Below are 13,203 nucleotides of genomic sequence, written 5' to 3' on the forward strand. Positions count from 1 at the left end.
CGCGGCGGCGTGGCTGCTCATCGGCGTTGAGGTGCGGCGGCGGTGCAAGCTGGCGACGGGACAGGCGGCACGGTGGTGGTGCACTCGTGCTGGCCGGGGATGGCGTGCGCGTCTCTGGCGGCGGCGCTCAGATCCGGTCGCCTCGAGGGGCGGTAGGGGGCGCACTAGGCTGCGGGCGGCCGCCCTCTGCCGTGGTATGCTGGTGGGGGGTGGCGGCGCTGCAGTGCGGGTGCTGCAGGCCAGCGGGTGGTGACGGCGCGTCCGGATCCGCCCCTGACGCTGCGGGCTGCGGGCGGCCTAGGCCGCGGGCGGCCCTTTCGCCGGAGCGTGACGGTGAGGGGGCGGCACGGCAGCGGTGGAGGTGGGCGACCCTCGTCTAGGCGGGCCCTTGCGCCTGGACGGCGGCGCTCGGCGCGGGAGGGCCTCCCTGGTGAGCTTCCTAGGCTTCGGCGGCGGGTCGATTTGGTCTCCCTCCTTGGCGGGCGCGCGTTTGCAGATGGCCTCGCGGAGATATGCGCCAGCTACCATGGTAGGACGTCACGGGGGTGCCCGCGGAGGAGCTAGGTAGGAGGGACGGGTGGCCTCGATGCGGTCGCGCCACCTGTCGCCGGCACAGTTTGCTGGTCCGGATGCGTCCGCTCCTCCTCCTCCTCCTTTTCTCGTGCTCGGCGGGGAGCTCGGTTGGAGGGATGGGTGGCCTCGATGCGGTCGCGCCACCTGTCGCCGGCACGGGATGTGCTGGTCCGGATTTGTCCGCTCCCCTTTCTCCCCCGTCCCTCGGCCGCGGACGGGTTGGCATAGGTCTTCCAGCGGAGCGTCTGCGGGTGAATCTGTCGATTGAGGGCCGTCGGTTGGTCCAAAGCCGGGGCCTTTGTGTAGGTCTCGGGGTTGTCTGGTTGCAGGGCGGCGGCTCTGGCGGCGGGAGGCGCGACGTTTGCGGGCGGAGCGTGCGTCTCAGGTGCGGGCGGGCATCCATGGCCTCGCGGGTGGCGTGGTTGCAGGTGGTTGGCAGAGTTAGGGTGCGACGGTGGAGTGTGGGCGTCGGGGTACACCACTTGCCCAGTCCTTTGACTGGCCGACGGTGGCGGCGGCAATTGACGCCGTACCCTTCCTGAAGGCTCCGTCGCGGCGTTCCCACTCTTACCGCCTTGCTCCGGGTGAAAACCTGATCTTCACGGATCGGGCGATGGCGACTATTCATGGTCGTACCCTTCTTGGAGGCATCGCTTTGGAGGCCTGGCTTCGTTGTTGTCCGGTTCACCTCTCTATTGTTGTCGGTGGGGTGTTGTGTCGGTGCCCGGCACCTTTGTATCTTGCCTTGGGTGTGTGCGTTGTGTGCGTTGTTCGGTCTATCGGTTGTAATCGAAGATGATGCTTTATATATAAAGCGGGGGAAAACCCTTTTTCGGTAAATTCACAGACCATGGTCATCCTCATTTATTTGTCCACAATGCTTATGTTACTATTCCTAATTTGTGTAACACATACCAGATGGATTTCAGTTGCATCTCTGTTTATTCTGGAGATTAACCAATTAGACTTGTTCACTGTGTTGCCATTGAGTATATTTTCATTTGCATCTTCACTTCATGTTGACATAGACCTTATATCTTGCGTTTGTTGGTGTTTTACCTAGGGCGATCCATTCCTCCATATAGTGGATGATAGTAAACTTCAGGCTGTGAAAGATTCCCCTGATAACCCATCGAAAATATACGGATCACCAGAGGACAATGCTAGCGCGTTGAAGGCCCTTGAAGCAATAGAAGTATCAGAAAGTCAATCTCGAGAGTGCATCGTCTCTACAATCATGAACAATATAGTAAATATTATTGATGTAATGTTCACCTTCTCACTTGGTATTAGGTTCATCATTTGAAACAATTTCCATGCAGCTGTTTTTTGACTTTTCTGTTTCTGCAGGCAGAGTTGCACAGTGTGAGAAGCCAACTGCTAAGTGACTTCGCTCCCGATGACATGTGCCCAATGAGCAATCAGTTCTTTGAAGAATCTGCTGAGCATTCAGTATCAGGATCTCATGAGAATGGCCACCATGAAGAGGTATATGTGTCCTCCACATATATATATTTGCCTACAGCTTTTACTTCTGAAACCACCATAATTTTGGACCACTGTATTCTTCGAGTACTTCTGTTGCTAATTGAGTGTGTTCAATAGGCTATGCTGATTGACCTGGGAAATGAGAACGATATCTTTGGGGAAGCTTCAGGAAGTACAGCAACTTCTGCAACATCTGTACCTACTGCAGATCTTATGAGTATTGATCAGCTTCTCGAAACAGTATGTCCTTGTCAGAATCCCATGCTTTTCTTTGGGTACTGTCATGATAAGATAACCTGGCATGAGTTGATTACCGGTTCTGTCAGCAACTATCTGTCCTCTAGTAGCATATCTAGGCAGATTATCTCTAGAAAAGTAGCACATCCAGGCAGAAGACAGTTGAGGTTTATCAGGATTGAAATTGCACAATCTGAACAGAATGACCGCTTCATGAACTTACATTTGTCATCATTTTGCCATTTCATAGGTCGGCGCAGACCCTGCACATCATACGGAAAAATCTTTCGTGTCAGCAGACATGCCATACATGGAAATGACTAGCCAATGCGAAGCCCTGACGATGGGGAAACAGCAGAAGATGTCTACCTTCATGAGCTTCCAGACGAACATGCAAGCAGCTCCGCTGCCAAGCCATCAGCCCAACCAGATGGAGCTGGCTCTCTTCCATGATCCACCGTTGCCTCAGGTAGCATAATTTCCACTCTGCAGACCATTCTTCAGTCTCTCACAACGCATCTGAGAGAAGCATGTTAGTACTACATTTTAGCAAGATGCTGAAACCAACGAGGCTTTGTCTAAGCAGGCCGGGGCGCAGAGCACGAACCCGTTCGCCGACGATAACTTCAAGGGTTACCCTGAGTACATGAACACCAGCAACCCGCAGACGGCAGACGATCCCTTCCAGCAACATTTCCTGAAGCTGCCGGCGTCAAGCCCCTACGACAACTTCCTCAGGGCTGCAGGGTGCTGAGGCGAATGAGTTTCAGCCCGGAGCAGCAGCAAGTCTGTCGTGTCACGTCTCGACGCATGGTACCGAAACAGGTACGTAGTTCGCACAGATCAGGATCTCAGGTTGCTCACCAGAAATGTGGCAATGCCCATGAATGGTTTTTGCCGGAAAAGGCTGTAATATATCCGCGCGCGCGCTGTGTTAGAGGGTCGACCGGATTCAGCACCCATTCTTTGTGTATAATAGTGGTATATAGGTTGGTTGCTGTGTTGTATATTATCTCCATCTCGGCGATGCGTAGAGGGACTGGGGGGAGCAGTGCCTTCTACCGGCAGAAGTGTGTGCGTCCATGTAACATAACATGCTGCCTCAATGGCAGCAGATTGCAGGAATACATAACGAAAATGATGTGTATAATATGTGTACAAAGAAGCACTCCCCCATCTACCAGAACATGCATCTGATTGATTGCAAGAGTGTCATTGTTGAGATTAAACCAGGCAGGTCTGAAGATCTGATCTCGGGCTGACACCTGAATCGAGATGTTTCCTTCTTTCCATTTTGTACCGCATTTATTAGCTATTGCATAATTGCAACGCAATTGTGGCCTATGCACTTTATGCAAGAGTTGCGAGTGTGGAGAATGAAGGAGTGGCTCGGCTTAGGGGCATTTGCCGATAGATCAAGAATTGGTGGACCAACATGCCGAAGATCACCTGAATGCCATGGCCACCCTCATCGTGCTTATCTCCTGGGTCATCTGGAATAGGAGGAACGCTAACGTCTTCTGGAAGAAATTGACGCCACCATTCTACATTGTAAAGCTTATACAGGATGAGGCCGAGCTTTGGGCCACGGGGGAGCTGACACTTGAGCGCTATCATGCCGCAAGATTAATCGGTTGATGTAATTTTTGTTGACGGGCTAGATATTAAGCCGCTTCCGTGTACTCTAAACCCCTTAATTAATGAATGAGGCAAGCATTTTGCCTCCGTTTCAAAAGAAAAGAGAGACGGCAAGTCTAGCTCTTGCCGCGTTTTCCCCCTCTCGCTTCTCCTTTGTAAATGTTGGAAGTTGTGTCCATGGATTTGGATGCGAATATGTGTTCCTAATGTTCTCTGGGAACTGGGCAGCATCTTTTGACCAAATCATGGAGCAGGCAGTGACTCATCTGATTATTAAGCTAGCCGTGGACCGTTACAGTCTTCAGGCAAGTGTTTACCTGTCTCCAATCCATGATTTCGTTGTCACCGTCCATCGTGAGGAGACGCGACTGGTTTAATTTTGACTCGAGTAACAAAACATTATTCTTCTTCTCTCCTTTTGAGATTGTATATGTATTCTGTCCGATCTCTTTGCAGTAAAGCCGATTTTTCTCGAGCAACACCTTTGTGGCTTTGTAGTTGAAAGGCTTAGCGTGGCTAGCTTTTGATGGATTAATTTGACCATGGAAAAGGAAAATGCTCCTCACGATTTTCGTCTTGTCATATTTTACTGGTGCTCTATATCTTCGAATATGCCACTCGCTGGCCGGCCACTGGAACGTGGCTGCCTTACCTCAGCCGGCATCATCATCAGAAATATAAAAATAAAAGATCACGTCTCATGATAGGTGAGAGGATATCGTATTGTTTTTCTTCTGGGAAATTCAAGCGAAAGATACATACGTGGTAGTTCGGAGGGATGACGTTTCGACACGCTTCCACACGTTTCGACACGCTGCGAGATGACGCTGCGGCACAGTGGTCGGTGCGGTTCGCCGCCGATCTCAAATCGGTGGTGCGGCCTAAATTCCACCGTGGCGTGGTGGTGGTGCACCCACACACCTCGACGATATTCCTGGTTGACGAGCGCGGGTGCACGGTGGACAATCGGTCGGGAGGCGGGTGCGTTTTGCGGCCGGGGGTCACGGTCGCGTTCCCCTGCCACGTTGCGTGCATCGAGGAGAACATCACCGGCGGGGGGGTTGCATCGGGAGACGGCGACGGAGAAATTGGGGCTGGTGGGGAAGCAATTAAGGTGGAGAGAAGATTCAGATCGAGATCAGGTCAGACGCTTCCGCACTTCACCCTCCTCTCCCCACCTGCCCCATCTTCCTCCCTGGGCGTTCGAGCGTGCGACGGAGATGGTGGAGATCAGCGAGGAGAAGATGCGCAGGTTTGCGGGCAGGGATGCGCGCATGCGGATCCGGTTGAGGGAGATCGGGGCGTGGTACTTGAGCAAACGCGAGATGTACGCGGAGGCAGAAGCAATTGTGGAGAACCTGACAGAGACGGAGGAGAGATCTCTGTTTGGGCGAGGTGGACGCAAGCACCCGCTGCAGGTGCTGCTGTGGGCGGCGGATCAGGCGGATTTGCCGGTGAGGACGGTGGCGAGGAAGTGGGTGGCCTTCACCATCTTCGCGACCGCAAACCTCGCGCCCGCCATGAGGGAATCGGCGCTCCGCTCGGGGGAGGGGGTGCTAGCCCTTCCTGCTCCGGGGACAGCTATGGCCCCGATCGTGATTCACGAAGACCCGGTGGATCTGGCGCCACAGGAGGCGGCGGGGGTGCGGCGTCGATCCGCTCGCCTAGCCGCGGCGTCATCAACCTCGGAGGATCCAGCGCCTCGTCGTTCAGCACGCCTCGCCGGAAACAGAGCCTGAACTCCTCACTAGCTAGTAACCGTTTCTGGGTGCTAGCTAGTGAGGATTCAGACGATGTTTCTGACGAGGAATCAGACAATTCAGGTATGAAACATCGACCTTCTTCCATGTACCTGGCTTACACCTGTGATGATGGGAAAAGTCAGGAAGAAATTGATATCCAACGTCGAATTCGACGTGTTAATCGTAGATTGAGGAAAAGGATGGATAATTATGTCCAGAGTCTTTTGCTTAGAGATGGAAAAAATGGGAATGAGGCAGTTCAGAGTGGGTTGACTCATATCGACTCACCTAATTGGGGGGGGGGGGATTTCATAAACAAGAAATGAATATGGCACTGATCAGGATTAGGGATAAGATACCCAAGGTTTGGGATCTTCCTAGATTTCCTGAATATCTGTCAGATATTGATAATATGTGTGAGGTTGTTGAGATTGATAACAATAAGGATATTGAGAGGGGCAAGTCTGGGTGTATTAACTCTTCATCTGATAATGATATGAAAATAGATACCATTCCAGTGAATGTCGGCTTGGAAGAGGCTATGGCAGAATTTCAAGCTTACTTTGCTGAAAAAGGATCAGATGCTGGGGGGGAGGAGGTGACAGTGGGGACCGGTGTGAAGGGAGAGAAAGTGGATCAGATGGGCCTGGGTCAAAGGTGGCCCAAGTATGGATGCCACCAAGGAAGCCCAGATAATAACAGTGGAGACGGGGGCCTATATATAGGAGGGATCCCAACTTCCGTCCCTGATCCCGATTTCCTCCACCTCCCAAACCCTAGAGGGATCTTGGCGGCGACTAGTGAAGAAACAGAGGTGGTGGAAGGAGGTCTGTCCTGGGGAGAAGAAGAAGACATGGCTGGCAGGCAGGAGAGTTGGAGGCCAAGGCCTGGAAGGGGAAACTTTCAAGGAGGGAGAGGTAATTTTTACGGTCGATCTGAACATTTTGGGAGGGGTTTCAACAGGCAGGATGAAAGAGAGGTGGATGGTTACGGTTGGAAAAACAGAGAGGGGGTTTTCAGAGGAGGATCTGGGACAAATAGCAGTGGCTCTGGTGGGGATGGTAATTCTGCTGGAAGTGGAAGAGAGGGAGACAATAAGTTTGGCAGATTTGCTTCTGAAAGAGGGGGAAATCAACAGGAGAGATTTCAGGTTGGGGGGATGAAAACAGGCAGGAAAGTGGTTCTGGGATGGCTACAAGTATAGGAATTCAGGGGGGGTCCAGTCCAGCTGGCAGGTGGATTTCCTGTGATGAGCAACAGTAATTTTCCTCAGCTAGTGCCGGTGGGGATGGGGCTGGGACAGTTTGGTCTTGTGCCTCAGGAACAATTGGCACAACAGTATCAATTCCTATTGTCCAACATGCCAAAACAAGAGACCTTACTTCAACAAGCAAATGCCAGAGTGGAAGGACAAAAGGAAACAACCAAGAAGAAGGAGATTGGAAATCCAAAAGAGCTCTTTTGTGTGAAGTGTAAGGAACAGGGACATGTGAAGAGTGATTGCAAGAATAAGGTTTTCTGTGTGGTGTGCCAAAGACCATCTCATAATACTGATGAACGCACCATTTTAAAACAGCCTAAGCCAGTTGCTAAATATGTGGGGTATGGAGCCAGGGGTTTGGGTTGTATTTTGGTGCAGAACACTAAGGAAATTGTAGCTGCTGAGCACGTCAATCCTATGGCCTTGGTGACTGTGCATGAGGGGCAGCTGAATGATACCATAGTGTCCTATGGCTTCAGCAAGATGTTTGACTGGGGGTGGACATGGAGAGCCAAGTTTCAGAGTCCTACAACCTTTCTTATGAGATTCCCTAGTAAAGCCAAATTGGTGGAGTTGAAAAACTTTGGCAAATTTACTTTGCTGGGTACTGGTGCCATGGTCGAGGTTGACTTCTGGAGTCCAGATGACAGGGCTAAAGGGAAGCTACATTCAGTCTGGATTAAGATGTGGGGGGTCCCTGATAACCTGAGACATTATTTGGGAGCTTGTGAGATTGGTTCGGCTCTGGGGCCAGTGGTGGAAGTGGATGTTGATCATATTCATTCTAGGGAGGAGATAAGAGTGAAAGTGGGAGTAAGAGACTTGCATAAGGTTCTTGCTGGCACAGAAATCACTACCAAAGACTTGCTGCTGTATGACATAGGTTTTGAATTTGATTCAGTTGCTAAACAAGGTTGGTACAAGTTTGAGGAGGGAAACAAAAGGAAGACCTTTGATTACCTGGACTTAGAGAGCTATGATACACAGAGGGAGAAGGAGGTACAGAAGAAAAGTAAATAATCTGAACCTGCAAAACCATTGGTTAGTTTAGGGAGTTTGGGACTAAAGCAGTATGAGAAGGTGGTTCTGAAGACAGGGGATGTGCCTCAGAAGGATAAGTTTCTCAAGGACAAGGCAGAGGTGGGGACGGCTAGAGAAGAACAAGGAGAAGAAGAAAGCTTAAAAGCTAGATTGCAGAAAGCAGAGGAGTTAGCAGCGAGGCAGACTGCTCAACTGATGTTGGAGGAAAAAAAGAGAAAAGAAATGGATATTATTAGGAAATCATTAGAAAGGGAAGTTAAGAGACAACATGAGTTTCTGCAGATTAATCTGAAGGTCAGTGAAGAGGTGAGAGGATCTCAATCAGGGGAAAAGCAGCTTGGGAGTGAAGATGAGAAGGAGAATTCAGGATAAGGAGCAGGAGCAGAAGAAAATAAAGAAAGTGGGGGAGGTATGTCAGAGCTGGAATTAATGGAACAGGCAGTGGGACTGGGTTATATGGAGCCTGTGGACTATACTGCCAGTCAGGAAACTGAATCTTTTGAGACCAAAATCAAAAAGGCTGGCATAGGAGAGTTGGAATCCCAAGACGAGGAAGAATTGAGAAGATGCATTAGGCTGAAAGGCAAGGAAGACAAAAAGATCACTGATTTGGCTAAAGAGAGAGTGGCACAAAAAACAATTATGGTGAGTATTTTCCTTCTGATGTCATATCTAGGCCTAATGATATTTTACAGCAGATTGCTGAGGGGGTTGGTGTTAGCCTAGGATCTAAACCTGATATTGTCAATCACAATCTGGAATTAATTAAAACGACTGAACAGGCTAGGATTGATATGTGGCTAACTGACTATAACAATAAACAGAAGCAAAACCGCATGCCTGAGGAACATGACTTTCTTGATACTGGAGAATATTCTCTATTAGATCTGTTAGAAGATGAAGAAATGGAAAAAGAGGAAGAGGAGAATGAGGAGTGGGAATTAGTGAAGGGTCTTTTCTCATCAAAAAAAGCTAAGAAAAAAGGCAAAACTACCAGAGGTTCTGGAGTTAAAATTGCCTCAGTTGTCAGAAATTTAGAACTTTCAGATAGGAAGAAAAAGAAAAAAAGATGAGGGGCATTTTTTGGAATATGAGAGGTTTTGGGGGTGATATTAAGAAAAGATTTTTAAGAGAGATGATTATGGATATGAAAGTTGACTTCCTGGGTTTGCAGGAGACCATGAGACAACAATTTTCCAGAAATGAGCTACAGCAGGTTTGTGCAGGGAGGGATTTTCATTGGCATTTCACCCCAGCTAGGGGGAAATCTGGTGGCCTCTTACTGGGTGTAAATTATACCACATTAGATATAATTTCCCAGGATGAGGTGGATTATCATATTAAAATGACAGTCCAAGATATTGAAAAAAGGTTCATTTGGGACCTAGTGGTGATATACGGTGAGGCACAGCTAGAGAGGAAAGCTTTGTTCCTGGCTGAGCTATCCAGAGTTTTTCAAAATTCTATAAACCCTATTTTAATTGGAGGGGACTTTAACATTATTAGGAAAGCCAGTGAGAAAAATAAACCAGGATCCCCTGGACACCGGAGTTTTCTTTTCAATGCCATTTTGGAACAGGCTGGGGTGAGAGAATTGGATATGAATGGGAGGAAATTTACTTGGGGCAATTGTATGTTGAATCCCACATTTGAGAAACTAGATGGAATTCTATGTAGCACTGATTGGGAAGAGGTCTACCCCTTAACCCATGTAACAGCTCTAACTAGGGAGAAATCAGATCATACTCCTCTATATTTGGATTCTGGGGATTTACAAAAAACAGAACCAATTTTCAGATTTGAAAATGCGTGGTTTAAGAGAGATGGGATTGATGATATTGTTCAGAAAGTTTGGAATGATTCTTCCATTAAGGGGGACAGCATAGACAGGTTGTTGGGGAAATTTAGAATGTTAAGACCCAAACTTAAAGGGTGGAATAGAAATATGAATGCTTGGTATGTGGAGCTAAAGAAGGATATTCTACTCAAATTAGATATCATTGATAAAAATTATGAGGTTAATGGCCTTACAGCTGCTGATAGAAAGGAACAGATTGAGTTGAGGGCCTAGCTTGATAGATTGCTCAAAGAAGAAGAGGCTAAATGGAAACAGAGAGCCAAAATTGATGAATTATTAGAGGGAGACAGCAATACCAAATTCTTTCATGCCAAAGCAAATGGAAGACTTAGGAGGAATAAAATCTCTAGGTTAGAACAAGAGGAGGGGGTGATTGAAGGAGATAAGAATTTGATGGAATATATTACTACTTTCTACAAAAACTTATTTGGCCCACCAGATAATTCCTCTGTTTCCTTAAATATTGATAATCCTGCTAGGATTCCAATGGAACATGCTAATCTGTTGGTGGAAGAATTCTCTTTAGAAGAAATTAAAAAGGTTGTCCTTAAAATGGCACACAATACTCCTGGGCCAGATGGCTTCACGGCTGAATTCTACCAACACTATTGGGAGTTGGTGAAATTTGATTTAAAAGCTTTGCTAGATGATTTTGTCAGTAGGAAGATTGATATTAGTAGACTGAATTATGGTATCATAACCCTGGTCCCCAAAGGGATTGGTGCTAATCAAATCCAGAAGTTTAGGCCTATATGTGTGTTAAATGTATGCTTTAAAATTATCACCAAAGTCTTGATGAACAGACTAAATTTGGTAGCTGCTGAGGTTATCTCCCCTGTACAAACTGCCTTTGTTAAGGGCAGATATATCATGGAGGGGGTACTGATCTTGCATGAGGCTTTGAATAGCATTAAAAAGAATAAGCAAAGTGCTATGCTTTTGAAAATTGACTTTGAAAAGGCTTATGATAAAATCAAATGGTCCTTTTTGTTCCAAATGCTTAAACTGAAAGGGTTTCCAGACAAATGGGTTGACTGGGTTATGGAAACAGTTAGAGGGGGGAAAGTTTGTGTCAAAGTTAATGAGAATTTAGGAAAGTATTTATGTTCCTATAAAGGCCTGAGACAAGGGGATTCTTTATCTCCTCTGAATTTTGATTTGGCTGCTGATGCTCTAGCAATTATGTTGAATAAGGCTAGAGAAAATGGACTAGTTAAAGGGGTTCTAAATGAATATACAACAAATGGGGTCAACATGTTGTAGTATGCAGATGACACTATATTCCTGCTACAAGATGATATGGACAGTGCACAAAACTTGAAATATATTCTATGTTTGTTTGAACAAATGTCTGGTCTGAAGATTAATTTTCATAAAAGTGAACTCTTCTTATTTGGTGCGGCAATTGATAAGAAAGGTGAATATGCAAAAATATTTACTTGCCCGATGGGTGCTTTACCTATGAAAAAGTTAGGGTTACCTGTTGATAAAAATAGAATCAGAAATAAACATTGGAAGCCTCCTGAGACTAAGATGGAAAAAAATGTGAAACTTGGCAAGGGAGACTGTTAGCTAGTGCGGGGAGAGTTACTTTGATAGAATCTGCCCTTACAGGCATACCCTACTTTATGATGTCCTTCTACGGACTCCCGGTGGGGGTCGAGAAGCGCATGGATTTCTTTAGAGCTAGATTATTATGGCAAGAAGATGATCAGAAGAGGAAATACCATTTGGTGAAATGGTCTGAGGTTTGCAGGCCAAAGGATATGGGGGGCCTGAGGATACAAAATTTAGCCTGTATGAACAAGGCTTTGCTGTGTAAGTGGTGGTGGAAATTATATACAACTCAGGGATTGTGGCAAGATATAGTTTTAGAAAAGTATGTGAAGAATAAAAGTGTGGGCAATGTTTTGGCCAAATAGGGTGATTTACAGTTTTGGAGGGGGATACTAAAACACAGAGATCATTTTGTCTCTTTGTGTAAATTTAAAATTGGAAACAACAAAAGATCTCGTTTCTGGGAAGATTGGTGGATTGGTAGTGCTCCATTAAAAAAGAACTTTCCTAGACTATATGATATATGCTTTGATAAAAGGAAAACAGTTAAAGAAGTTTTAGATAATGGACTAGACAATGTCCAGTTTAGGAGAACCGTATTGGGAGATGCTAGAGAATTGTGGGGTCATATTAAAGAGGCTTGTGATGTGGTGACTTTAAACGAGGAGAGGGATGAGATTAAATGGACTCTTGATAAGAAGGGAGTTTATGCTGTAAAATCCTTCTATAGACACCTGATTGAAAACGGGGTCAAATATCCACACTTATATATGTGGAAGATTAAAATGCCACCCAGGATCAAGGTGTTCATGTGGTTGTCCCTTAGGAAAAGTATCCTCACGAAAGATAATTTGATTCGTAGGGGGTGGAAGGGAGATGATAAATGCCCTTTCTGTGGGAAAAAAGAGGACATAAACCATCTTTTTTTGACTTGTTCAGTAGCTAGACTATTATGGAACATACTAAAATGTGCCTTTAATCTTAATGACATTCCAGACACACTAGATGCTGTTATGAGAACTTGGGTAAATACCTTTGGAAAAGATGAAAAAAGCTTGGTCATGATATGAGTTTCAGAGATTTGCTGGACTATCTGGAAACTTAGGAATAGTGTGATATTTGACAACAATAGGGTGAATGATCCCTGTGTTCCTGTTTCCTTATTCATTAAAAATCTAAATGATTGGAATATTTTGCAGACAAATCCCGTAAGAAGTAGGCTGATGGAGGCTGGAGTGAAGCTAGTAAGTGAGGTGGCAGAAGAAATATTCAAGGAAGCGCATGGGTGGCGCCTGAAGACTGGGAGGATCGAAGGGTAGCTGATGCCCCTCTTGCTGCGATGGATATGTTGGCTCCCGCCTTCTCTTGCCGGCTTTACGTCATTTTGTTGATGCTCGGACTTAGTTGATGTTCTTGTAATATTGAGTCTGCTATTTTTAACTGGTCGTTTCCCTAGTAGCCTCTGTTCTTATAACAGAGTGGGTTGTCGTTCTGGGGCTAGATCCTCATGTTTCTAGACCGTGGAACACTCTTTCAGGTTCCTCCCCTGTTGTCTTTGGGTTTTCGGAGAGAGGAAGGGATGGCTTCTCCTCCTTTCCCAATATGGCAGCAGGATGGAGCAGCTGGAAGAGTGGAGTCTTGTGTTGGGGGTTATTGTGTTTCCTTTTTTTACTTTGTTCTGTGACAAGACTTGGTGATTTATGTTAATGGAAATCGGAGAGAGCGCTCTCTTTTATCAAAAAAAATTGGTTTAGTTCGGTGTACAATCATGTAGCAGTGCGGGGAAGCGGGCAGTTGAGATGGCAGTT

At 46.8% G+C, this 13,203-nt stretch overlaps 1 protein-coding gene across 2 annotated transcripts in view; it reads left to right on the forward strand.

Annotated features, from left to right (window-relative positions):
• LOC123161997 (protein SEMI-ROLLED LEAF 2) overlaps nt 1–3,479 on the forward strand; it is a 10,244-nt gene extending 6,765 nt beyond the window's left edge. The window contains exons 16-20 of one of the 2 annotated variants that reach the window (XM_044579803.1): nt 1,637–1,837; nt 1,924–2,061; nt 2,179–2,301; nt 2,549–2,767; nt 2,882–3,479. In XM_044579803.1, coding sequence (XP_044435738.1) covers nt 1,637–1,837; nt 1,924–2,061; nt 2,179–2,301; nt 2,549–2,767; nt 2,882–3,052 — 852 coding nt within the window. In that variant the 3' untranslated portion in view covers nt 3,053–3,479. The remainder of the gene's footprint in view (nt 1–1,636; nt 1,838–1,923; nt 2,062–2,178; nt 2,302–2,548; nt 2,768–2,881) is intronic. The other variant, XM_044579804.1, reaches the window with a different exon arrangement.
• Nucleotides 3,480–13,203: the final 9,724 nt, after the last annotated feature.

The sequence above is a fragment of the Triticum aestivum genome, chromosome 7B (genome assembly GCF_018294505.1).
Source record: "Triticum aestivum cultivar Chinese Spring chromosome 7B, IWGSC CS RefSeq v2.1, whole genome shotgun sequence".
In the NCBI taxonomy this organism is placed as follows: Eukaryota; Viridiplantae; Streptophyta; class Magnoliopsida; order Poales; family Poaceae; genus Triticum; species Triticum aestivum.